Genomic DNA, 26,852 nt, shown 5'->3' on the forward strand with positions numbered 1-26,852 from the left:
AACTCTAGTGGCTGACAGCTCAGTTTTTCATTGATATCCGCATTGGCATAGACAGTATTCAGACTTATTTAAAATACATTTAAATCCTTAAAACTGCACTGACCAACATTTTTTATTTGCTTACATATTTTATGTATAATATTAAAGTGGTGACTCTTGGGATTCCCATCAGCTCTGCACTACTTAAATGTCTTCTAGCTGACACTAGCGTTACAGTTTAAGCTCACCCTTACTGCTCTTATCTGCCTTACAAATAGCTAAAGCTAAACACTCAGAAAGTCAACCAATGGTGTGGATTTCAGTTCCCAGTGAACATTTTGTCTTTGTTTGAAGTTTCAAAATGTGACAGATGGTGTGAATCATCTGAAACTTAGTTAATTATAATCAAAAACTGCTGATGTTGCAACCTGTTGATGTTGCAACCTGATCTATGTGAACTGAAGTTAATTTTTAACTGACATAACATAGTTACTTGAAACATACTTCTCTTTTTTTTATCCCTGACTTATGTCCTGTTGCTGACCTAACCTCCTCCCTGACTAGATGTAATGTTTCTAAATTCTAGATGCTCTCTATTTATAAATATCTAAACCTTAACAACTGCATTAATATCATTAGAAAATAATATGTTTAATCTTTTAACGTTTATGCTGGTGTACCCCAAGTTTGAATTGTTAAAACAGCAAAAGGAGCAGCATTAAATATTAACTGTATTTATTTATTGTGTGAATTTTGTTTTCTTTTTGCATGGAGGTCGGTTCCTGTTGAGCTCGTCACCAAACCAAAGTCACAGCAGTGTTGCACAGGTAGTGTCTGAATGGATCCAACTTAAAGACACCAGATCCTGTCTCACTTTATGGTACCACATGGACAACAGGTCAGCAAAAAAAAATCAGGTTGCACTTTATCCTGTTTATCTTGTGTAGTTTCCTCACTGACTTCCTCAAGAAGTGTGCACAAATGTCATGTATTCGTGAATCACCTGCTTTACTTTGTGCAAGACTGAGAATATTCTGTGGCAGAGTTCAGTTTGTTCCAAAAAGAGTTGCACTACCAACAGTGAAACCAGCAGCCTTTTAACCCTGTAGCAGAAAGATGCCATTATTAGTTTTGGAAATGAAAAGTGTATATTTCTTGTTTTTAACAAGAATCTCTCTTTTTTTTCTCTCAACTAAAACAATTTTCCTGTTGTCCATCAGTGACTCCGGGACTTTGCAGGTGTTCATACATTCAGGGCCGTCAGACGAGGATCTGATGTTCCACAGTAACAGCAGTGAGAGCCGCTGGGGCAAGTTCTCTCAGTCTGTAGAGACATCCAAACCTTTCCAGGTATTGCAAACAGATTTAGCTGTTACATTAGAACCCAGGAATATTATATACATATTTACATGCTCTCTCAAAAACAGCTGCTGATCGAGGCAGAGACTAGCAGAGGATTCATTGCCATTGATGACATTTTTCTCACACCAGGCCTCTGTCAAGGTACAGCTATTCTTTTTTTTGTTGCATTCCCTTTTTTCTTAGTAAATCAAGTTACACAAAATATTTTGTTTTCTTTTTGACACAGTTAATGAAACAGATTTGGGGTTTGCGGGTTGCTCGTTTGAGAATGGCACATGTAACTGGGAGGACATCAGTGTTGGCCAGTGTCGGTGGATGAGAGGAAGGAACGTTACTGGGAATACAGGACCACCCGTGGACCACACTCTGGGCACTAATCTAGGCAAGGCCAAATACACACACTAAAGATATAATAATACATTTACACCAAGCGTCAAATCAAACTGTCTCAGATTACTTTTCCTAAACCTGGACTCTTCTTACAATCTCAGCCGGCTTTTGTCTTTTTGTACAATTTGGAAAGTCTTAGCAACACTTGTGTTTATGCAGTTTCACACTGAGATAAGTGTAGACAATCAGCAGTTTTAAGTAGGTTCTGATCTGATGTGTCCAGGTTGGTACATGGCAGTGGAACCTAACCAGGGTGATCAAATGAGCCCTGCTACCCTCCAGAGTCCCCTTATGAAACAGGCCAGCACCACCTGCATACTGCACTTCTTCTACAACATGTATGGGGAGGGTATGTTTATAGGATCTATGTCTTCAGCAAATAAATAAATAAATAAATAATACAATTCAAAAAATTTATTCCAACCTTTGCAACAATCAATCAACAGATGCAGAAGAGCTGAACGTGCTACTGAAGGAGGGATCCAGGACCACCAGGCTGTGGTGGTTATCTGGTAACCACGGAGATTCATGGCAACACGGTGAAGTAACGATTGGCAGAATACCTCAGGACTTCACCATCCTGTTTGAGGCCTCCAGGACCTTCGATATACCCGGATACATTGCTATTGATGATGTGGACTTCACCAACTGCAGCTTGCCTGGTAGGCTACCTGCTCACCCTGTGCGCTCTGATGTCCTCTTTACTATTTTGTCCCTTCTGGACATTTATTTTTTATCTTTTTAAAAATTATTATTAGAGCCACACCCTCAGTGTCCTGAGGGTGTGTTCACATGCAACAACAGCGTGTGTGTGGACACCAACCATGTCTGTGACTTCAGCGATGATTGTGGGGACTGGTCTGATGAAAACAACTGTGGTGAGAAAAGAAAAAATGCTCTGTGGTAGATTTTGTACTTGGAAACTGAATTTTTGTATTAATTACATTTATTTTTTTAATTATTCACTTCTTTCTTTATCTGCTAATCACGTAGAGCTACAAGGTGTGTTGGAGCGCTGCAGCTTCGAACACGGCCTGTGTTCCTGGGCAGCAAGCGATGTGGACACACCCGGAGCTGAGTGGACATATCACAAAGGAGAGGACGCCTGGCCCCACCACGGACCTCACAGGGACCACACACAAAATTCTGATGCAGGTCTAAGAGTTAAAGTCTGAATTAACTTTGCTTTGAATCAGTAATGCTATGATTTATTTTAGTTTTTAATTCCGTCTTATCCAAACAGGTCACTACATTATACCTGGAACTCACCTGAGTGCAAGTGGCGAGACATCAGAGATTCTGTCCAAAACTTTATTGCCCAGCTTTAATTGCAAAGTGAGTTTACTGTATGTAAATTAAAGTGTTGTTTACAGAAAAACACCACCTTGTGTTTTTTAGGGTACTGACAAGTCATGTCATAAAGTTCCATAAAAGCTAAAAAATAAAAAAAATCACCAAAATGTCAAATGGGGAGAAAAAGCAGGCAGTTAATAAGCTTTTAATAAGCTGCAGTGGTTTCATTAATACAGATAATAGTAATAGCTGATGGGGGCAAAATCTTGACAGATTGACAAACTGCAGGAGATAATAATAATAACCTTTGATGTATTTAATAGCATCTATATGAAGCACTTATGGGGCACAGTACAAATAAAACTGCTGAACACTTCTGTAATTATACTACAGTAATAACAATGCTTATCTACACATATTTGTATTACCTTTCTGATTCTTATCTTGAGTAATTGCAGTAAAGTATTAACTACTCCTGCAGGTTGCTGAGTCTACAAGAATTCTTTAGCAAACACCATCCTGTCGTCAGCCCGTTCTTTTTATGCTCACGGTACTGTTGTAATACTTTCAGGTGAGATTCTTCTACTTCAGCCTGAATGATGCTTCAGGCCGACTGACTGCACAGTCCAGGACTCTACGGTCCGGTAGTGACGACAGAGTTTTATGGACCAGGGAAGCATCACAAAGCTACAGCTGGCAGAGAGCCGAGGTTACGTTGTCCTCCGCAACCAGCAGCAAGGTTAGTGAGGACACAAGCAGTTAATTGAATGGCAGCCACTGCCTCATGTGTATAAATGCTGTTAGACATCAACTTAAATAATAGCCTTAAATCCCTGAAGCTTACAGACATTATTGAAATTATAAGACCAAGAAGACTGTTGAGGCCTTTGCATAAAAGTATCTGTAGACGAATGAATACTTCTTATATGTACAATATAATTATGTGTTGTATCAGAGCAGTTCCCTGGCAGAATAATAGCTAAAAGGCCACAGTCTAATCTCTGTTTTATCCTCAGATTGTCTTTAGGTATGAGCTCGGCGACGGTCTCAGAGGTCTGGTTGCACTGGACGATGTATCTTTCTCCAGGGATTGTGTATTTGACCCCAACAACAGCGAGCTACCTGACCTGTCGTCAACCTCTGCCCCACCATCAACCTCTAACACACCCACTTCTCCACACTTGACCTCTACTGCACCAATAAACCCCTGTCAGGTAAGCTGCAGAATCTGACTTTATTTCTGTGATAGCAAACTTAGGAAACATAAATTATAAACAAGTCTAAATACACAGTGGGTATTTGTCTCTTTTTTTTCCTGATGCAGGATAATGAGTTTTTTTGCTGGCAGTCACAGGGAAAAGTGTGTATTCTGGCTACCTTACAATGTGACTATCATCTAGACTGCCCGCAGGGGGAAGACGAAGGCGGCTGTGGTGAGAGCTGCATATTGTATTCAAGTTTGTCTTGAAAAAAGTGTTATTATCAAAGTTGTGGCAAAAATCCATTTAATCACTGTTTTTCCTGAATGTGGCTAGTTGGAGAGGTCATTTAAAACAGTAACGCTGCCATAAAATACACTTCTGTAGTCCTCTAAATGCTAATGTTGCCTACTGCGACAGTCCTTAAAATAATTCCTCCTTTGCAATGGTTAAAATGGTTTATTCATCCCATTTTAAAGCCTGCATGTTGTGGTGCTGCTGAATTTCATTATTAGTGTTTTTACATTTTGACAGTAAATATGGTAGAGTAAATATTACCAAACAGTATTATGAAATTTCACTCTTACTTACAGTGTTTATCCACTGTATAAAGATAGTTTTATTCTCAGGCTTTTTTTTATGCCAAATATTCATTTTTTTTAAGCCGTGCTGTATAAAAAAGAAGCACTGGAATAGTTGGGAAAGTTTTCATAAGCGCAAGAAATCAGATACAGATGGACTCTGCATAGAAATGAGTTGCACACTTATCCCCAAACAGGTCATGTGCAATTTCAGCGCCAATGAAAGAAGAAATTTAAGTCCTCGCACACTTATGCAGTGTTGTGATTTGTAAGCCTTGATGACAATTTCAGTGCTTTGACATAACCCTAAATAGGCTGTTTGTGCTAGAAAACCCTCCAATGTGGTTGAATTATAACAATTCTGCAAAGAAGAGTGGGTCAAAATTCCTCCACAGCAATGTGAACGATTCATTGCCAGTTATCGCAAACACTTCGCTGCCGAGGGTGGTGACTTACAATTATTAGGTTTAAGGGGTGAGTACTTTTCATATATGGGAGACTAGTAGGTTTGCATAGCTTTTATTCCCTTAATAAATGAAATCATCAAAACTGCCTTTTGAACTCAGGAAGGGGGCAAAACGTTTTCACAGCACTGTAATTGCCACCAAAACCAATTGTATGCCTTTAACAGGAGAAAACTGGATCAGTTATGCTCTTCTTTCTTTTGAGGCTTGTGTTTGGGCCCAGCACCTGTTTTTTCTTTGGCCGTGATGACCATGAATATTGTGACTGTTTTATCAGCAGAAATTCCTTTGACTGACGCACCTGCATACAACACAAAATCTTTTAAAAGCGGTTTACTTCTCTCGAGCGAGTGATTTCCACAGCAGTGTTACATCTCTTGATTTGAACCCTTCAGGTCCGTGCACATTTGAGAATGATCAGTGCCGATGGACTGATGTTAGCGATGGACAGAGCAAGTGGCAGAGGCAGCGAGCCAGTAACAACACTGAGCCACCCACTGATCACACTGCAGACACAGGTGGCTGTTATTGAGTAGTTCATTGATGTTATTGTCATAGCTTCACTTCACAGCGTGTTTAATCACCACGTGTCTGTTATTCTCAGGCTACTACATGAGAGTTAATTTCAGTAAGGGGTCTACACAGAGTGAAGCTCAACTCCAGAGTCCCCCGCTGTCTCCTTCGTCCCCCTACTGCCAGATTCGGTAAGCAGTGATGCGCAGACAAATGATCGCGTCAAACCTGGTTATTTTGATGGATATATTTGATGGATATGTCCGTGTATGAATTGCTCAATGCTTCAAAGCTCCCCTCCCCTCTTTCTACCATGCAAGTGTCTTCCCAATCCAACGCTCTCTCTGCGTCTTCCTTCCTTCTTTCCTACACACAGGTTTCACTTCCACATCAGTGCAGAGAGTGCTGGGTCACTCAGAGTGCTTATGCAGCAAGCTGGAGGGAGTGAAGCAATCTTGTGGTCACGTAGTCACAGCACCGTCTCTCATTGGAGCCCGGAGCATCTGCCTCTCGGCCTGCACCAGCAGCCTTATAAGGTGTTTGATTTTGCCTCCTCTCAACAATGAAAAATGTACACAGGAAGCAATGAGAACAAATGAGTTTCATATAATAATAAATAATAAATACTAATCATTAAAAAGTGCCTGACCATTTTTGTCACCAGGTTTTGTTCAGTGGCATGAATAATGCAGCTGCTTCTCATGTTGTTGCTGTGGATGATATCTCTTTCCTAAACTGTGAAAAATCCTACCAACCTCCAGGTAAATAAAGTTAATTCAAAGTGACTGTTAGTGAATATATGACATGAGAGGTAGGGGAATGAGTGTGGTGCATGTATCATTTTATATCCATTTTTGTGCCATGTTCAGACTTCCAGGATTATTTTTGTTTTCCTTCCCTTCTCAGCTCTGGCGTCCTTTGGCTGTTCTTTTGAAGATGGTCTGTGTGCTTGGGTTCAGGGGGCTGAGGATCAGCTGGACTGGCTTAGCGGGGCAGGTCCCACTCAAACCTCTAACACCGGGCCTGCAGGAGACCACACCAGCAGCAAAGGTCCTTTTACCTCATGCTAAATTTTCATTATGCTAGTCTGTATATTTATGCAAGTGCCAGATGCCTTGTGTCCATCAAGGCTGGCCTTTGTAACCTTTGCTGAGCATCAGCCACTGTAACCACAAGAGACCATTAATGTAAATTGACTGTTGACATTATAACAAGTAGAACTGAGTGAACAGGACAGACTGAGTAATGTCCATCACAAAATGGCAGAATGCACATAAAAGACAAATCCTGCAAGACTAACTGCAAGATGGTGCATCTTAATTCCACCGTTAAAGCTTAAAATTGATTAACTGGGGAGTTTTCATAAATTGTTATAAACATTAGCTTAGTTTTTGGGACTATATAACCAAAAAGAAATAGTATTGTATTGCTTGAAGCAGTGGCATGATACATAAAATTATAGTCTTACAAAATGTCTATTTCTTTTTACCTTTAGCATTTATCAAATTTTGGTTTCTAAAATTCTCTCTTTAAACCTTTTATGGCTCAGTGTGACACAATGTGAAAGTGGAGCATCACTCCTCACATGCCACATATGCAAGCTTAGGACATAAGTTGCAAATTTATTTTTATTAAAAGGTTGAGACCTTGAAGTTGTCTTGTTTTTGTTTCACAGGGAAATACCTTTACATCGAGAGTTCCTCACCGAGCATAAAGGGTGATTCAGCCCAGCTGAAGTCTTCACTGCTTCCACCTGCTGGTGAAAAAGGATACTGTTTTTCATTTTGGTACCACATGTTTGGAGCCACTGTGGGTTCCCTCAAGATGTTCCTGCAAACATCTGATCCCTTAGAGAAAACTCTGGTAAAAATATGCATGAAATTAGTCATTTTCTCAATTTATTTTATCCAGTGAACGCCAAAAAATATGGCAGAGGCCTTAAGAAGGCCACTTAGGTTTTTTTTTTTCTTTTTGTTAGTCATGCCGTTTTAGTCTGGACACGTTACTTCCCTTTACTGCAGGAAAAAAAAGGGAAAAAAACGTCTGTGTGGCCGATTGAGAAATATTTGCGGCTGTTTCCACTGTGTTTTTCTCTGTGTTATTATACTTTTCACATTCTTGTGAAATGCTGATTGCAAAATCACATTAATGCATGGCATAATGAATGCAAGATGCACACTTTCAGTGCATAACACTGAGAACCTTAACAGACAGTGCATAACACTGTGTTGCAAAAATCCTCCTCACATCCTTATTGGGATGAGTGAATCAACATTCTGTCTTTCCTGTAGGTGTGGCAAAAATCAGGAAACCAAGGAGATGAGTGGCTGCAGGTTCAGAGCCATGTGAACCTGCAGAAAGTCCACCAGGTTGTTCTGGAGGCAGCAGTGGGGGGAGAGGCTGGAGACATAGCCATTGATGACATCTCCTTGAGTCCTGGAGCATGTCCTGTTTCTGGTAATGGAGCTGAAAATGATAAAAATTCCAAGCAACCACATTAATGTCTGTTATTTGCTATTTTTTGCCACACATGTTAAGTAATTATATTGTTCCTTTTCAGTTTACTAACTGTATAGATCAAATAAAATGCTAAATGGGGGCGTAATAGTCATTTTGCAAGTATTCATTTAAAAAATGATGCAATAAGTGTATAAAAACATACCAGGTACTTCACATGGGCATTTCAAGTTGCCCTGCCTCACACTCTCCTCTCCCCAGATACCAAAACAAGCCCTCCAAAATTTGTGAGGAAGCTGCCAAATTTCTATTTCATCCTCTGTCAGCTGCATCTCTCTCTGATGTTTCAAACTTCCATCATCCCAACATCCACCCCTTGGCTCCAAAGAGATGTTTACTTAAGTTTAGACTCCAATTTCATTCATTTGCTCTATTAGAGTTCAAACAGGAGCTCTCTGACCAAAATACAAAATAGTTTAGCAGCTCACTGAAACTGCAGCAGAACTAGTCTTATCCAATGCACAGGGAGCTAATTAACTGCAACAGATATTACAGTGTTAATCAAAAACTGTCATGTCTAATGTCCTCAGATTAAGTTAAAATGTAATAATGTTGTACAGATTTGTGTGACTTTGAGGATGGGAGCTGTAACTGGGAGCAGCAAGCAGCCAGTGATTCTGAGTGGATCAGACATCAGGGATATACTCACAACCCTTACACAGGACCGGAGAGCGATCACACCACCAGCACACCTACGGGTCACTACTTCTACCTGCCTTCATCGTCTACTGACCGAGCTGGCCAGAAAGCTGCAATGTTTTCACCTCTGTACCCAGCGGGTGAGAGACTCAGCAGTATTTTTATATAATGCAGACATGGGCCTGCGTTCAAACAGAGCCAAAACAGTTCAGGGGATTCAGATGTGATTTTTTTTGTCCTTCAGACAAAGGATCTTGCGTGCAGCTGTGGTACCACATGTATGGCAAAGGAATGGGGACACTAAATGTTTACCAGCAAAGTGAAGATGGGAAGGAAGCTCTGATTTTCTCTCAGACAGGAGACCAGGGCCTTCTGTGGAGGTTCGCTCAGGCTTCTCTTCTGCCTCGGCTTCATCCTTACAGAGTGAGTCACAAAGATCCATCCAAACTAGTGAACAGAGCAATTTAAGTCATCATTATTTAGTCCAGTGAGAAAATTAGTTTTGTGTATTCAGTACATACAGAAGCAGAGGGCAGCGCTCCAGCTGTAAACCAGTGCCTTGATCAGAGGCACAAAAACAGTTACATAAATAAACACGTGTGAACAAATAGATGCACAGACAACAACAAAAAAGCAGTACAGTGTCTAAATACATTTTTAATTTTTCACACACACACTTATTCTAATATAAAACATAGTTAATGCTTTTCTGTTAATTCAGTAATTATAAAATATTAGTACATTTTAATACAGGTTTAACCCTGCTGTGGGTCATTATGTCCCCATAATCAGTATTATTACTCACCACTGAGGTTGTTCTTTTTTTTTGATGACACTGTACTTTCACTTCCACTACATTGTGGTATTGTTACACAAGTAAACTCTGGGAGTGTTTTTTTTTTCATTACTACAACTGTATATATTTGTAAGCCATTTCCTTTATGTTGTTTTCATATGCTGCTTAATTTGACTGTGTTTAAACAACATCTGTAAATATTCAAAATAATGTAAGAGGTGTCATATTTTCATTTAATCTTTGTGTTGTGTAGAAAAAAGAGTTGTTTTTGTAAAATGGAGTTGAAACGCATGCACTAATTGTTCTCCGAAAACACTAAAGTGTTTCCTGGTAATAATGTGGTGAATTAGAGTAATCTACAAAAAACAGAAGACCAATATTTCAAAACCTGATCACATAAAACTGCATAAACACATATTACTGTGAGAGTTTATTTTCTTGGGCAGACAAAAATTATGGCACATTAATTGGTAACACTACTTTGAGTGTACAACAGTGCAGTGTCATGGAAATGATACAAAAATATAAAAAAAAAACACTAAAATAACTCTTCCACTAAGATTTTTTAAAATCTGGTGTACATGCTTTGTGTCTCAGATTGTGGTGGAAGGTGTGAAGGCCGGCCCTACACAGGAGGGGGACATGGCTATTGATGATGTACAGCTGACTGATAATCAGTGTCCTCCTCGTGGATTTTGTGACTTTGAGGACACGATGTGTAGCTGGAGCAACCTGGGTGAAGGAGTCGACCAGGGAGACTGGCTCCATGGCAGTGGTGGTTCCCCGAACCCACATACAGGACCCAGTGTGGATCACACTACTAATTCCACACAAGGTAGTAACTATACCGGATAGAGACAAAAAGTAGACTTTACAGATGCACAAAAAACACAATTGCCATGAGCAGTGTTGGTCAAGTTACTTGAAAAATGTAATCAGTAACTAATTACTGATTACTTCCCCAAAAAATCCCGTTACTTTACTGATTACTTATTTTCAAAAGTAATTAATTACTTAGTTACTTCGTTACTTTTTAAAAGCACGATTTACAACCTGAATAGGTGATAAAGCAATAGCTCTTTCAGCCCAATTCTACTTTTTTTTGCATAATCCATCATACAAAATGTAATCAAATGGAAAAGTCTCTATTTAAAACTTGTTTTATTAGTTTTAATCTTTTAACTTTATGCATCAAGCAAAAATTTAATTATATGTAAAATTCTCTGACTGGAAGAAATTTGTTTAACATTTAAACCTATTTTCTGCACATTCCAGAACATAAAATAAAATATTTTTTTGTGTTTACACTCAGTCTTTCAAATAGATGCAAGTGAAACACAGTAGAAAATAAATAAAATCAAAGACTCAGCGGTCCTGTTGCTCTATTTTCACCTGTAAAGCAGGACTGCGGTAGGCGGAGGTTTACCCTGGTGCAGGTGTGCCGCAGCGGTCAGTGGAAGAATCCGCGAGTTTCTCTGTGAATTTCCCATTACGTGGTTGCGCACTCGGTGCTTGCTTGGAAGTTTAGGGGTTTTTTTCGCTGTAAAAAGAAGTTTTCTTCCCACGCACAACGGACACTAATGTTTTTGTCACTTTTTACGGAATCAAACTCAAAGTAAGGTCAGTACTTCCACGCTTTAAACGCTGCACACTCATACTCTCTCCCACAATCGATATATTATCCTTTGTTGATCTGCACACAGCTGTTGTCACGAACGTCGCACTCGCTTACGTCACTGTCATGAAACATTCTCGCAAAAAAAATCACGGTTTTAGTAACGCAGTAACACAGCGTGCTTACGGGAAAGTAACGGTAATCTAATTACCGTTTTTGCGATAGTAATCCCTTACTTTACTCGTTACCTGAAAAAAGTAATCGGATTACAAGTAACGCGTTACTGCCCATCTCTGGCCATGAGTTCAGTTATACAGGGAGTGCAGAATTATTAGGCAAGTTGTATTTTTGAGGAATAATTTTATTATTGAACAACAACCATGTTCTCAATGAACCCAAAAAACTCATTAATATCAAAGCAGAATTTTGTGGAAGTAGTTTTTAGTTTGTTTTTAGTTTTAGCTATTTTAGGGGGATATCTGTGTGTGCAGGTGACTATTACTGTGCATAATTATTAGGCAACTTAACAAAAAACAAATATATACCCATTTCAATTATTTATTTTCACCAGTGAAACCAATATAACATCTCCACATTCACAAATATACATTTCTGACATTCAAAAACAAAACAAAAACAAATCAGCGACCAATATAGCCACCTTTCTTTGCAAGGACACTCAAAAGCCTGCCATCCATGGATTCTGTCAGTGTTTTGATCTGTTCACCATCAACATTGCGTGCAGCAGCAACCACAGCCTCCCAGACACTGTTCAGAGAGGTGTACTGTTTTCCCTCCTTGTAAATCTCACATTTGATGATGGACCACAGGTTCTCAATGGGGTTCAGATCAGGTGAACAAGGTGGCCATGTCATTAGTTTTTCTTCTTTTATACCCCTTCTTGCCAGCCACGCTGTGGAGTACTTGGACGCGTGTGATGGAGCATTGTCCTGCATGAAAATCATGTTTTTCTTGAAGGATGCAGACTTCTTCCTGTACCACTGCTTGAAGAAGGTGTCTTCCAGAAACTGGCTGCAGGACTGGGAGTTGAGCTTGACTCCATCCTCAACCCGAAAAGGCCCCACAAGCTCATCTTTGATGATACCAGCCCAAACCAGTACTCCACCTCCACCTTGCTGGCGTCTGAGTTGGACTGGAGCTCTCTGCCCTTTACCAATCCAGCCACGGGCCCATCCATCTGGCCCATCAAGACTCACTCTCATTTCATCAGTCCATAAAACCTTAGAAAAATCAGTCTTGAGATATTTCTTGGCCCAGTCTTGACGTTTCAGCTTGTGTGTCTTGTTTAGTGGTAGTCGTCTTTCAGCCTTTCTTACCTTGGCCATGTCTCTGAGTATTGCACACCTTGTGCTTTTGGGCACTCCAGTGATGTTGCAGCTCTGAAATATGGCCAAACTGGTGGCAAGTGGCATCTTGGCAGCTGCACGCTTGACTTTTCTCAGTTCATGGGCAGTTATTTTGCGCCTTGGTTTTTCCACACGCTTCTTGCGACCCTGTTGACTATTTTGAATGAAACGCTTAATTGTTCAATGATCACGCTTCAGAAGCTTTGCAATTTTGAGACTGCTGCATCCCTCTGCAAGATATCTCACTATTTTTGACTTTTCTGAGCCTGTCAAGTCCTTCTTTTGACCCATTTTGCCAAAGGAAAGGAAGTTGCCTAATAATTATGCACACCTGATATAGGGTGTTGATGTCATTAGACCACACCCCTTCTCATTACAGAGATGCACATCACCTAATATGCTTAATTGGTAGTAGGCTTTCGAGCCTATACAGCTTGGAGTAAGACAACATGCATGAAGAGGATGATGTGGACAAAATACTCATTTGCCTAATAATTCTGGACTCCCTGTACAGCATGAGTGACTCAAGCAGCATTCATAAAGAATCATTGTGCGAATAAAGCACTTTACAATTATTGGCTCGTGAGAAATAGCAAATGAGCGCTGACTGTTTGAAATTTCATGCATGAAACACTTGGCTCGGTGCCTAATGCAGAAGCAAGCTGTAAACCAGACGACAAAACTGTTAGCAGGAGGTCACTTTTTACACAAGCAGAAAATATAGAGCTAAGTTTATTCAATGTTTGCATTAACCTGATGTTCTTGAATCTAACATTCACTTTTTTTTTTACGTCTCTTTTGGGTCTCCTTTGGTCCTGGAGGAACCTGGAGGAGTTCTTACTTGCCTGAGTCTATGATAGACTCCAGATATATAAAAAGATGAATTAGATTAATTCTAAATAGAATATAAATATTAATTGTAGCAGTTTTATTCGCCAATAAGGTTCCGCATAGAGACAGAATTGATTATATAGAATAATTTGTCATCGGTAGACTGTGTTTGGCCTAAAGGAAGTATACCATCTGATAAGATAAGATAAGATAAGATAAGATAAGAGGAACTTTATTTATCCTGAGGGAAATTCTTTTGTCGTTCATTATTTTGATATGCATGCTTGTTTGAAATCACAGTTCTTTATGACACTGGCTGCTATTGTTAATCTGAATGTGTTTGCTGTGTTTCCATCAGGTCACTATGTTTACGTGGACAGTTTTGTGGGTGAGTGGGGAGTCTCATCCTTCCTGGTCAGTGATGTTTTACAGCCCTCCACACGAGGGCACTGTCTCACATTCTGGTACCACATGTTTGGAAACCATGTTGGGACTCTCCGTGTCTATATAAATAACAGGTAAATACTTCTGTCTGAAGATCATTAATATTAAACAATATTATTATACGAATGAAATTTTCTGCATTACATAAAATAAATGGGTGTCATCCTGTCTTGCAGGAAAATGCAGGCTGGTGGTGATGAAGTGGGCCTATTGAAGTGGACTGAAACAGGAAACAAGGGAGAAAAGTGGCAGATGGCAAATGTGTCTGTCACGCATGATGAAGCATTTTGGGTATTACTGAGCTTGTGATAAGTTTCATGTGGAGAAATACACAAAATATAAAAGTGAAAAATGAAATGTTGATTTTATATTGCAGCAGATTACATTACAGATTACTTACCATTACAGAGAAATGATTCACAGATGGACACAAGTAACACATTTGGAACAAAAACTCTTATGACTGCTTTTTGATAAAGCCCATTAGCCAATTTTTATGATGACTGTCAACAAAGGCAGGAGTTGACTTTAGAAGTCTAAAATTACTCCATTTTAAAAAAATATATACATATAATAATAATAGGGGTATGGGTTGTACAGTGGTTACCCACTTTGTACCTATGGACGTAAACAAACCCAGGTCCTGGTGACTCAGGATTTAAACTATGTGCTTTTCAGATGTGGATCCCAGGGCCCCACATCACATGAAAATGTTTCTGTTAAAAAAAAAAAGGCTTTGAGTGCTAGGTGAGAGTAATTGCTATATAAATTAATGCTGCATTATCACTACGTTTGATTTATTTGTTTTAACACTTACAGTTGTAATATTATATTCTTATGGTATATATTTAAAATTATGACTTATTCAGTTTCATCTTATTCAGCGTCACGACGTGGACGTGTGTATTGCACTGCTTTTGTCGTTATCAGGCGATGAACATTTGATGACCTGATTGCTCCTCGTGTTTTAACTTTGCTCTTTGATGCGTAACAGTTCTTCTCAGTTGGTTCTTTATAATATTTAATGATAATTTTACTTATGGATGGACAAAATGTTAATTTCAGTTATGCAGAGAAGGTCTGACAAGGATTTTTATGCAAACCCTTCATGAACCTCAGCATTAACAAAACACTGAAATATTAAACTAAAAGCAGCACTTAAGAGATTATGTATTTGAATGGGTTTACTGAGGATTTATATAATTTGTGGCTGAGTATTTCACTTTCTCTCAAAGCCTTCATTGTCTGGGAATTTTGACAGATGTCAGGAGCAAACGTTTGAATTTATAGGCGATGGCATACATGCTGTAAATGCACTTGTATTTATGGGCTTTAAGACTTTATTTACATTTAAATTACAGATTGTTTGTCAGTTCTTTTGTTAAACCTGCGACTCACCGACTTCATTCATGGAATTGAGCACTCATATACACCCATACAGTGATATACCAATCCCTTTAATTTAAGCAGTCTGGATCATAATTTTGTTTTTGCATGGAAGTAATATTCTTCTTATGTGATTTGTACACAGTTGTGTGAGCTGAGAGGTGGGCAGCAGTATATATTTGACAGCTACATTGCCTCGCTACAGTCTGCTTCATGGTTTTTTTTAGATATTTATGTAACCTTTAAACTTCTCTCTCTTTCCTTGCCACAGTTTGTGTTTGTGTATCAGCGAGGCAGGATGGCAGGTGGGGATGTTGCTCTTGATGATATCACCATCATCCCAGGCAGCTGCTACACAGAGCCTTCCATTGATCACTCTGACAATAAGGGTAACTGTAACTTCATGAATACGTCTTACTATTTTTTTCATAGAAAACTAGAAGAAAAGAATTTCTTGTACTGTGGAAAAATGCTTTTCTTATGTAAAAAATGACAAATTATTTGTGGGTTTACATATGATCCCAAATGACCATAGCAAAACACCTACTTGCATTAATATTTGGGGCAGACACTGTCTCTTTTTTTTTCTTCTTTTGCACTTTATAGCACAGACTGCCAAGCAAGGTTTACTCCCAATTGTTCAAATCAAGATACTTTAAATGGGTCACGAATATTTATCATTTGATTTTGGCAGCTTGAAGTTAGTGTTAGGATGCCTGGGTCGTTGACCCAGGGTTTTTGAGTTTATTATATTATGTATACTTTCTAGTCTTTGGTTTCTTTGAGTTCTGTCTTATGGTTTATGTCTCTGTCTTCTTTAATGGCTCTGTCTCCCCTATCACCTGCATCCCCTTGTCTAGTTCGCGTCTATGTGTATCCTAAGTTCCTATATCCCCGTGTTCAGTCAGTGTTTGTGTCTGCCCTGGTCCCACGTCTCTGTTCCCTTTGTAGTGCCTGCATGTGAGTCTGTGTCTTTGTTCAGTCTGTGTTATGTGTTTCCTGTTTTACTTTGAAGGTCTCTGTCTTTTCTCAGTGTGTTCAGGTTACGCTTCTTTGGTCTCGTCAGTTCTGATTTGCCCCAGCTGTGTTTCCCTCCTGTTACTCATTTCCTGATTGCTCCCTCTGAGTATTTAAGCCCTGTGTTTCTTAGTGTCTGTGTCGCGATCTATATGGGCTCAAAATGTGGTCATAAATATTTTGTACTTGTAAATCGGTTTTGTACTTGTGAAAAAGATTTGTGTGTGCGTGAAAAAGATTTGTGTGTGCGTGAAAAAGATTTGTGTGTGCGTGAAAAAGATTTGTGTGTGCGTGAAAAAGATTTGTGTGTGCGTGAAAAAGATTTGTGTGTGCGTGAAAAAGATTTGTGTGTGGACTTAGCCAAAAAAAACCCTACAAGTACGAATTTTGACCCTATTTTTCTTCCTTTCATCTGATTGGTGAATGTCATGTCAATCACAAATGTAACAATCCAATCAGAGAACAGATGGGTTTGGCTCTCAGAGGGGCGCTTTTTTTGAACTGCAGGTCTTTGAAGGGAATAAATGCCCTTTTACATGCCAACCCAGCGTTTACCTTCATCACCACGAAGGAAAACAGTCTGTGGTCGTCCGAGTTTGGTGATTTTTGTGTCACAGGACTACGTGTTTAATTTCAGGGACTTCCACAGCCTTTTCAACAGTGCTGCGGACAGCGCTGCGGATGCGGGGGGGGGGGCGGGCCAGTGTTTTGGAAATGACAGTCTTCATTACAAAGCTTTCTTCGTTATGGATTAACATACATGTTTTTATTGAACTTTTGAAGAACCAGCAAAAAACCTCCACAAACTCTTGTAGTTCACATAAAGTCAGAGATAAAAACGACAAGGAGCAGGTGCATCTAGTGCAGGTAGAGCTGCTGCAAAAACCCACAGAGCCCAGCAGCCAGCAACAAATTCTGGATCCTTTGCTTTTAGTTAGCAATTAGCATTAGCAGCACATCCGATGCGTCTGATGTGAAAGGACTTTTATGCTGCGCGCTGTGACTCACAGCAATGGTCCCGGGTCAGCCCTGACGTTGTGTTAAACTAATCCTAAAGTAATAATGGTATTTCTAACCACTGATATACCACAACTTAATCCTTTCAACAGCTGCTGAAAGTAAGGGGACCTAACTGCTATCGGATATTTATATAGAGATTACCCTTCAAGGACCTGCAGTTCAAAAAAAATGCCCCTCCGACAGTCAAACCCATCTGTTCTCTGATTGGATTGTTTAATTTGTGATTGACATGACATTGACCAATCAGCTTAAAGGAAGAAAAATAGGGTCAAAATTCGTACTTGTAACTTGCAGGGGTCTTTTTGGGCTAAGTCCACACACAAATCTTTTTTACACACGCACAAATCTTTTTTACACATACAAATCTTTTTTATGCACGCACAAATCTTTTTTACACATACAAATCTTTTTTACGCATGCACAAATTTTTTTTACACATACAAATCTTTTTTACAAGTACAAAACCGATTTACAAGTACAAAATATTTATGACCCCATTTTGAGCCCATATGTTTACCTCCACCGGACAGTGTGTATTTGACTAAACAATGACCAGACAGTGCTGCTCATTTATGTGCTTTTATCTGCCTTCACTGATAAGAAGAACATCTTTGAATACTGTCAGCTTCGTCTTTCAGAAAATTAAATATTGGAAAAACAGTCATCTGTTTGAATGTGCATTCATCATGGTTCTCTTTGTGTGCAGGTATGATTGTCGGCCTTGCAGTTGGGCTAATTGTTCTTGCTGGGATCATCATCTTCATCGTCCTTGTTATGCTGAACCAAAATCATAATAAAATGTAAATTTAACAACAGTGATTAGGGATTCAACATCAGGTGCACATTAATGATTGCTCGTTTTTGATGTTCAATAACATTTGTACTTTGTGGTCAGGAATCAGCAGCTATTTGTGAACGATGACGATGCGATTAACCAGAACTCAATGTTTGACCTGTATGACTGCAGAATAGATGTAAGTAAACATGATGTGGTAACAGGAATCCTGTTTTTTTTTTTTGTTTTTTTTTATCAGATTATTTAAATATGTTTCTTTTCAGGGCACGCAACATGGCACTGAATCTGACTTCTCCTTCTTTAACAAGATTTATGATCCATCGCCGCAAGCAAGGGAGGCCACCACTTCATCGACTGACGCTTAGGACAGATGTTTTTCTGTCAAAGTAAATAAAATAAGTAAAATCGAAAGGATTTTCTCTTTATTGAATAGATGTTAATTTCATGAAATCAAGTAAATTACGTTGGAATGTGCATGTGGGACTTTTCTCAGGAGAGAACATAATCAGTAATTCCTTAAGTGTAGGATGCATCCCCCTGGTGGGCCCTGAAGATACTGCAGGTTGGCATAACAATCTTTTGCCTTTTAAATTATTCACATAAAAAAACAAAACAACACTAAAAGAAGACAACCATTGTATTTAAAAATGAAGCATTACTCTTGGTTTTCTGAACCATTTTCCCATCTTTAGCATTCACTTGTAACAGGAAAAACTAAAACAGGGGAAATGGCTATCAGGTGCAAGAAGTAAAGCTGCTGCCAGCAAGTCGAGACTAAATCAAAGTGAATCAGTGAAAAATACATTGAAGAAAAAAATACTCTAGCTTCTGCCTGTGCTGAGGTAAAACCTTTGCAAAAACTTATAGTATTCTTATTTTAGGAAACTATACATTTTCCTGTCATTGTGTAAGGGCACTTTTTCTATAAAGGATCTTATGATGTCCAAAAGCAGCAGCTTCTTTCAAGTCTTTTTATTAGACAAAGTGCAATGTATAATACAAAGCACTTTCAGAATTTCTACATTCTAGTTCTCTCCTCGACCATTAAACAACAAAGAAAAACACACAACCAAACATAAAACAAACAAACAAAAATCAGGAACAATAGTCGTGGGCCTTTCAAAAAAAGTCCAGAAAAGGGGACCACAGTTTATAACATTTGTTTTTTGGCCCACAAGAGATTCAGGGTAGTGGCTCAGTTTCTGACCACATTACTGAGGTTTACTACAGTGTCAAGCTAATATACAGTGGTGCAGCGGTCTCCATTCCACATGTTTTCTATGGTTATATTAGCATCAAAATACACTTGAAGTGTTTGAAGTGCTACATGTAAAAGGCTTTCCTTATGGAGGATGCATATTTTCAAGAATGATGTTTGGTCCTGAGTTCACCCACTTTAACAACTGTGTCCGTCCTGATTGTCCATGGGAAATATTCAATTATCAAAATAAAAAAAGAATTCATTTGTTTTCTTTTCTAAAAACAAATATAGAAGGTATAATTTATTAAGTTAACATAGGCTAATTCTGACTAATTACAACAATCCATTTCACACTGATCAGTAGCTGCACTTCATGTTCCAGAGGTTGTTCAACAGAATTAAACTTAAAAACATTCAGTTCTGTTATTTCAAGGCGCATCCTAATTTATTTTTGCCTATCCAAAATGAGAAACCCATCCAAGTCAAGTAAAATACTTTTACCACAAAAAAAGAAAGAAAAAGAAAAATATTTAATTTTTAGGATGATGACTGAAGTACTCTGGTCTTCTGCAGGCACATCCTTTACTACTCAGTTTTTAAAAATCCTGGAAACACCTGCTTTCAAGATTACCTGTCTGCATAACGTAATAATCTGTGTGTGCAAGAGAAAAAAAATGTCTTCTAGAACATCGAAGGCCCTTTTTTTTCCCATTGTGATTCATTTATTTGATTACTCAAAAAAAAAAAAGAAAACTGGATCTTCATGGGGCCCCTGCTTGGGTTTGAGAATGTCACTACTACGCCCCTGTGTCCGCTCAACGAACCCACTAGGTCGGGAAAAAATCAGTAAACTGCATTTTTAAAGCCAAAGATTGGCTTTAAGGCTCCTTATTTATTCCCACCGTGGCATACATCGAGCAGCAGTTGAAGACAGCCGCGTTTTTTTTTACGGCTTTTAGCCCACCAAACCACTTGGGACGTTATACTCGACGGCTTCATTGAACGAGCTCACAATCAGAGAGTACCAGGAAGACAGACAGAGGGAGAACTGTGCTGAAAGAACAATGGGAGTAGACGTCGAAACCCTCAGACCAGGAGACGGTAAAGCTTTTTTTGTCCTCCCCTCTTTGGTTCCAATTATTCCGTCCGTTTAAAACTATATTTGCCTTTGGGTGTATATCAACCTTCGTTTTCTTTCTTCAGGAAAGAATTTTCCGAAGGAAGGATCGACAGTTTCAGTTCACTATGTCGGTAAGCCTCGCCTCTTTTTGACCATTTATTCATTTACTTCGAGGTGAAAAAATAAATATGTATTAGTATAAACTGGGTTTGTAATAAGCATAATTTCTCATTTCGTGGACCTGCGGACAGTTAAATGAGAATTTGATTGGTGGCAGCAAGCTAATTCTGTAGCTAGCACTGCTTAGCTTAGCTTAATTTAGCGTAGCATAGTTTAGCGCCTGGAAATGAGGGGGCGGATAGCCGGACTCTAAAGACACCCTCTCTGTAATTCCTTCCCACCTTTAAGATTGCCTCGTAATACCTACAATAAATAAAATGCGAGAAACTGCAAACTATCGCTAGGGTAACGTGTGTCTTTATTCTAAGGATTTGTGCTAATGTGAGATATTCTAGCCGCATCCTGACGGCAGCTTCCGGCGTCCTAAGATGTCGAACAATTCCTGCTCAAACTAAGCTGCACCGTGTACCCTCAGCAGTACATTTTTACCCAGTCACCCTGTGTGTGAATACAACATGACAGTCACTCGAATCTTTTAATTTGTATCGTTTGGCTTCGCAGAGGCTATCAGGCTTTGACTTTATTAATTTGGGGCTGCTTTCCGACAGGCACCCTGACAAACGGCAAGAAGTTCGACTCCTCCAGGGACCGAGGATCACCCTTCCAGTTCAAACTGGGCGCAGGTGAAGTCATCCGTGGTTGGGATGTAGGTGTAGCTAAGGTAAGTGGAGCTTTGAAGGGGCACACTGATCAATGTTATGTTAAACACATGAAGATACGTTCGGTGCCTTCGTTTTGGCAATAGCTCCGAGTCATTTCCCCCTCAAAAATAACAAAAAAATATCACTGTGGCTTACTTTAGTGTTTATGTGTAAGATTATTGTAAGTCACAAATGAATCTGTTAAGATGTTTCTGCCTTTTATTATCAGAGGCTGCAAATATGAGCAGAAACCAGGCCATCCATTATCTACATTTTACACTCTGAGCCATTTTATCTGATGTTTGCTAGCAAGCCATTTTAATTCTGTTATTTCAGTACTGCTTTTTAGAGCTTATGTTTTATCATATAGATTTTTATTTAATATTTGCATACTTATTTTAGTTTACATTTTCATTTCAAAAGGATTTTATTTTTAATAAAGTAATGGTCTGCCAAAAATACCAGAGATTTCATTGCTTGGCTAGATTATGAGGTAAAATTGTATCATAAAGGTATGTCAAAGATCGTAATTAGGATTGGTTGTTTTTTGCTTTTTATTTCATGTTTCTTATTAACTTAGTCATGAAGTGCACAAAGGCCAAAATACTACTGTGGTTATGAGGTGTATAAGTTTAAATATTTCAAAATACAAACACAATCTTCTACACAGAAAAAAAACCCACTTTGCGATCGGTTTGGTTGCCAGCAGCTTGCTGCTGTTGCCTGAAATTTGCAAGGAAGACACTGCCTTTTCCGCAATCACTCGCCCACTACTTGCTGCACAGTAGTAAAGCACTAAAAAGTGCAAGGTGCAAACAGGCAGTGCAGAGCAATCAGTCATGCAAACTGCAGCTGCTGCACACACAGTGAAACTGTTCATGCTGCATGTTACAGTAACAGAAAATACAGGCAACTTTCATCTGGGGCCTTCAGGCCTAGTATTTGTTGTTGTTTGTTGCTGTCTCATATGGCTTCACTCATTTAAGCCAGCGTGAAACGTCTAATGAACTATATTCACTTGTGTAATTTTTTTTTTCTTTTCTTTTTAACACATCTTCAAAGCTGTATCAATCACTGGGAGGGCTTTTAAAACAAAGTAAACTTTGTTCATTTCACTCACCTATCTAACTTGGTCTTCATCTCCTCCACAGATGAGCCTGGGCCAGGTGGCCAAGCTGACCTGCTCTCCGGACTACGCGTATGGCAGCAGAGGATATCCACCCCTGATCCCTGCAAATTCCACTCTTATCTTCGAAGTGGAGCTTCTGAAATTCTGAGGGTTTAAATTGAGTGTTACTATTCATTTTTTTTCTTCCTCATCCTTTCCATCCACATTTAATAGTTTGATCAAAGGTGCTGTCATTATCATTCTCAAACCCTGATTATTGTAGAAAGAATTTGTCTCAAATACATCTTCTGTAGATGTATTTGAGACAAATGAGAACAGGCAAATAAGCGTCTTAAGGTAGTGAGATGATTGTGAAGTCTCTAAAATTTGAAGTAGTAGTAAAATAATTTGGGGAAATGCTGGTAGCTTTCTTGCTGGAAGTTGGATGACATCGGTAATACTTTTCTCTGTTCAATAAATATGAAAAACCCAGCTTAAGACCAGAATTCAGCAATGTCTCTGTTCAAAGAAATCAAAATCCACCAAGGCCAGTGCTTTATCTTGTGAATTTTAAATAAAATTATTTCAGTTGTTTCTTTCTTTGACCATGCTCAATCTCTCCACTGAAGTGACCAATAGATTCTGGGTTTTATTTTTTGTTTTTGTTATTTAAAACTCTGTGTAACAGCACTGAAAATCTAACTAATTAGTGATCTAGAGGTGTTGGTAAATGACTTTACTGACCTTTTAAACAGTAGGCTCATATTTACCAAACGCATATGAGCAATATTGATCTCATCTCACTTTATGTAGAAAGTCTTTGCCAAAAAAAGCCTGTTTAATAGGTTTCAGATGAATTTAAACTGGCATTGGACGAGAAAAAAATCAGTATTAAAGGATATGATTGCTGAATCTGGCCAGTTTATATTGGTAACCTGAAAATGACAATTTAATGCAGTCTTGGATGCTAAGTGAAATTTGAGGATTTATTTAGCCTTATTTTCTGCCACTTGCCTGTTAAATTTTTAAGTTACCTGTTTATCTGCATCTTACCTATTACTCAACACAAAGGGCACACGATAGCACGCCAAAAAACAAAGTAACATTTCAAAGCGTGTTGGATATCAGTCCTTTTTAGGAAATTTTCATATTGTTCAAGCGTTTTTAAAGTAATGTGGTAATCCCTGTCAAAACACATATAACACCTTTTAGTAATTTTTTTTTTCTGAGTAGATTTATCCCTTCAATAAAAGTATTGATTTCACAGCTTAAACAACCAAGAAAAAAGGAAACCCTTTCTATGTTTGGAAATAGTAATGCACGGTGACCTGTTCAGTTTCAAACCTAATCATGCCATTTATATTGTTGGTTACATTTTACGAAACCTGTTCTCCTTTAACTTTCCTCCTGTATCTTTGAAGTTACAAAGTGTCTTTGTCTTTTGTCATAATACAGTCACATTACTGGTAGTGGGGGGGGGTTTCTTCACTGTATCATCCATTGGAATTTGTCTTATCTTTGGGAACTGCATTCTTGAATTAAAAGCGTAAACTATAAATGTCTCATTCATTGCTACACCAAGTCTCTTTGGGAATTCTAGTTTAGAAGACTGCTGTATTTCCAAGAATTGGTGCAGATTTCTAAATGACTAAAAATGTGTTTTTGTTCTGCTTGCTTAAACGTGTGTCAAAATTGAAATCCTTAATAGGAAAGATTTCTGCTCTGTGGGTTTACTGGTTGGAGTTAAACTGATCTGTAGCAGTTTAATGATAAATCCTGACCAGGAGTGTGAATTGCATTTTTTTTACTTAGCAATACTTTAAGTGTGCTTTTTTTTTTATATAGGAAAGAGATGAGTTTTTATAAAGTGCCTATAAACAAAGAGTATTGTTAGGCTAATAGGCATTGCATTACTGTAATTAAAAGCAGTTGTTGTTTAAGTTTTATCATATTAATGCCTAATTGAACATGTTAATATTATACAGCTTCTTCAGTTAAAGACAATAGTATTTGAGATATATCCATTTATTTGATGTCATATATATATATACACTGAGTTCATGGGTTTATTTTTAGTAAGTTTATCAATAATTTAATGTAATTATGCTAATATATCTGTAATAGCTATTTTATAATACAGCAAAGCAACACCCAGGGTGCTCCTGCTTGTGTTGAGAGCCTAGCATAAAGTCACACAGGTGCCGCAGTTTCCTTGATCTCGTCTACATGTTTGTGTCCATGATGCACCGCCATCTAGTGGGGAATAATTGAGTTGCATTCACTTAGACTCAGTAAGCTACCATCATATATATGTCATAAGATTTCAAATCATTTGACAATGGCTGTTTTATAGTCTGTTGTGTAAAAACACAAACAAAATAAACCCCAAATAGTATTGATATTTACTGCAGTTTATGCCCCTAGTAACCTGCACCACCTAACGGATGAAAACAGGAAGTCACTGTAGTTTTGAGAAAACTTTTATGATGACAGAAAAATTTCAAGCATCAACACGTTTTTCAGGTCATAATGAAACAGCATTGCATAAAATACCATAAAGAATATATTGCAAAATCAAAGTGAATTTACTCAAGTACAGGTGTTAGAGCACATCATCTCATGTGCCACTGTGTTTTTTTTCATTGTATATTCTGATCTTGATTTGTTGAGCTGTAAAGTAGAATTTAGCAACAAACATATACAGATATACAGCCATTAATATAGTTATATAGCATAGCTACACTTTTACTGTAATGCACACGATGCTGGAGAAACAAAGCAGAGTTCAGCAATAAACAGAAATATTTGGGCACAGCCTGGTGGATCTGAATGTCTCAAGATTACTTTATGTAAGAAGGATCCATCAAGTGGAACGATCTTTGTTAAAAGGATCCCGGTCATTCGATATGTGTTTGGGCTTTTATGAGACCTATTTAACAAAGCCCACCTCTGCAGTCAGTCACGAGCTCTCCAGCTAATGATCCAGATGATAAGTTTTAGCCCGTTACACTTCCACTTACTAATTTACCTGTATTAGCTCATTTAATATAACATGATTTTCCTATATTAGATCGAACTCTATAGTATTCATTATTTTCCACTTTCTCCGGAGCTACATACAGGTTTTCACTTTTTAGCGTTTGTGTCATCTAGCAATCACTTTCTTTATTGCAGAAGCATCGTAGCAGAAAAGAAAAATAAACAGATCTTCAGTACAAGGCGTGTAGTTTGCCTTTCTGAACACTAGAGGGCACTCTGGTACTCTGGAGTTCATGAATTCAGAAGGCTATATAATAATCATTACTGTAATCCAAGAAACAGATTGCTACAGCATTCTTAGTGTGCTCTTTGTTCTCTGGCTGGGGAATCAGAACTTACATGATCAGCTGCTAATTTCATTGAACATGAGTTCAAAGGTGACAAATGTTAGCTGGTTGCTGGCAGTTATTACTTATCCCTTTTTTTCTACAATGACCAGTAGATGGGAAAATATAGTATTATAGTATTAGTATTATAGTATAGTATAAGATCAAAACATCAAGAAAATAATTTTCTTCACAACACAGAGAGCTTTGTGATCTGGTAGGTGAAAGATCTCCATAATTTCCACTCTTGATTCGCTTGTAAGAGTCACAATCTCAGGCCTTAGAAACTGAAATGTTAAGAAAACACAAATACACTCAAATGTATGCCATTCTACTCCTCCTTTTCATTAGGAATCATATGTAAATGATGAAAATATGTTAGTTTTTTTAAATTATCATATTAAATGTAATTTTACCTTTTCTTCACAGGAGGTTGGTGACTTTATTCCTGTGTGGATCATTTAGATTGTTGTAGCCCTGGTTATTGATCCACTCAGTAATGGTAGTTAGATGGTCATTTCTCATGACACCTTTGTTTTGAAGCAGAGAAAACCATGTCTTTACCATCTCTGTGCTGTGTTTCTGAAAACTGTTTTCGAAGGTGTCAAGCCTGGTTTTACTCATTGGGTTGTTCTGAAAGTTTTTCAAGTCCTTTTCACTATCCAACCAGAATGTTGGCATTGCACCAAGGATCGTCAGCTTGAAGGTTCCCACAATATCATCTTTACTTATTGTGTTGGCCAAGTGTGTTTGTGATGTTGTACTGGGAAATTCACAATGTATTTCTTTAGGCACGTAAATGATTGGGCGTTCACCGCCATGATATTTGTGTACATCAGAAATGTTCCCAGTAATTGAGTTTGTTGCCATTTCAAGCATGGCTTCTGCTAATCTGCTATTCTGGTTCAATTTTCTGGCCATCAATATGCTACTGACTGGTGGCTGGTGATCTGCATTGATGAAATGCCCAATTCCTTTATTTTTTTATTGCATATGTTTTCCATTCTTTGCATAATTTCACTTTTCCA

The 26,852-nt window shown here is 38.4% G+C and overlaps 3 protein-coding genes and 1 long non-coding RNA gene across 4 annotated transcripts; all 4 read left to right on the plus strand.

Annotated features, from left to right (window-relative positions):
- Nucleotides 1–1,208: 1,208 nt before the first annotated feature.
- On the plus strand, nt 1,209–1,688 carry LOC308383411. The gene is made up of 3 exons (XR_013969138.1): nt 1,209–1,329; nt 1,407–1,482; nt 1,568–1,688. It is a non-coding gene; the product is annotated as an uncharacterized lncRNA (long non-coding RNA).
- Nucleotides 1,689–1,962: 274 nt separating this feature from the next.
- Nucleotides 1,963–10,588, plus strand: LOC308413069 (apical endosomal glycoprotein; the record flags this gene model as incomplete). The annotated part of the gene is made up of 18 exons (XM_080907856.1): nt 1,963–2,080; nt 2,178–2,393; nt 2,490–2,609; nt 2,725–2,886; nt 2,975–3,066; nt 3,596–3,763; nt 4,041–4,238; nt 4,349–4,457; nt 5,664–5,786; nt 5,873–5,972; nt 6,158–6,317; nt 6,446–6,542; nt 6,688–6,831; nt 7,457–7,644; nt 8,073–8,238; nt 8,859–9,077; nt 9,182–9,360; nt 10,331–10,588. 18 exons carry the CDS (start codon nt 1,963–1,965, stop codon nt 10,586–10,588), a joined length of 2,817 nt encoding a protein of 938 aa, XP_080763982.1.
- A 3,343-nt stretch (nt 10,589–13,931) lies between these two features.
- On the plus strand, nt 13,932–18,604 carry LOC308412665 (MAM domain-containing glycosylphosphatidylinositol anchor protein 2-like). Its single transcript, XM_080907180.1, has 6 exons — nt 13,932–14,064; nt 14,167–14,281; nt 15,648–15,765; nt 18,120–18,213; nt 18,309–18,387; nt 18,473–18,604. The coding sequence occupies exons 1-6, from the start codon at nt 14,018–14,020 to the stop codon at nt 18,572–18,574; spliced, it is 555 nt and encodes a 184-aa protein (XP_080763306.1). The 5' UTR covers nt 13,932–14,017; the 3' UTR covers nt 18,575–18,604.
- Nucleotides 18,605–20,218: 1,614 nt separating this feature from the next.
- Nucleotides 20,219–24,017, plus strand: LOC308412816 (uncharacterized protein). The gene is made up of 4 exons (XM_080907414.1): nt 20,219–20,511; nt 20,614–20,661; nt 21,259–21,371; nt 22,503–24,017. The coding sequence occupies exons 1-4, from the start codon at nt 20,475–20,477 to the stop codon at nt 22,626–22,628; spliced, it is 324 nt and encodes a 107-aa protein (XP_080763540.1). The 5' UTR covers nt 20,219–20,474; the 3' UTR covers nt 22,629–24,017.
- The last annotated feature ends 2,835 nt before the right edge of the window (nt 24,018–26,852 follow it).

This window comes from Rhamphochromis sp. 'chilingali', assembly GCF_963969265.1.
Source record: "Rhamphochromis sp. 'chilingali' genome assembly, chromosome: 16".
In the NCBI taxonomy this organism is placed as follows: domain Eukaryota; kingdom Metazoa; phylum Chordata; class Actinopteri; order Cichliformes; family Cichlidae; genus Rhamphochromis; species Rhamphochromis sp. 'chilingali'.

Coding starts and splice junctions, on each gene's coding strand:
- LOC308412816 (XM_080907414.1), top strand. CDS start 20,475: ATGGGAGTAGACGTCGAAACCCTCAGACCAGGAGACG. Junction 20,512..20,613: donor AACCCTCAGACCAGGAGACG/GTAAAGCTTTTT, acceptor TTCTTTCTTCAG/GAAAGAATTTTCCGAAGGAA. Junction 20,662..21,258: donor AGTTTCAGTTCACTATGTCG/GTAAGCCTCGCC, acceptor GCTTTCCGACAG/GCACCCTGACAAACGGCAAG.
- LOC308412665 (XM_080907180.1), top strand. CDS start 14,018: ATGTTTGGAAACCATGTTGGGACTCTCCGTGTCTATATAAATAACAG. Junction 14,065..14,166: donor CGTGTCTATATAAATAACAG/GTAAATACTTCT, acceptor CCTGTCTTGCAG/GAAAATGCAGGCTGGTGGTG. Junction 15,766..18,119: donor TGATCACTCTGACAATAAGG/GTAACTGTAACT, acceptor CTTTGTGTGCAG/GTATGATTGTCGGCCTTGCA.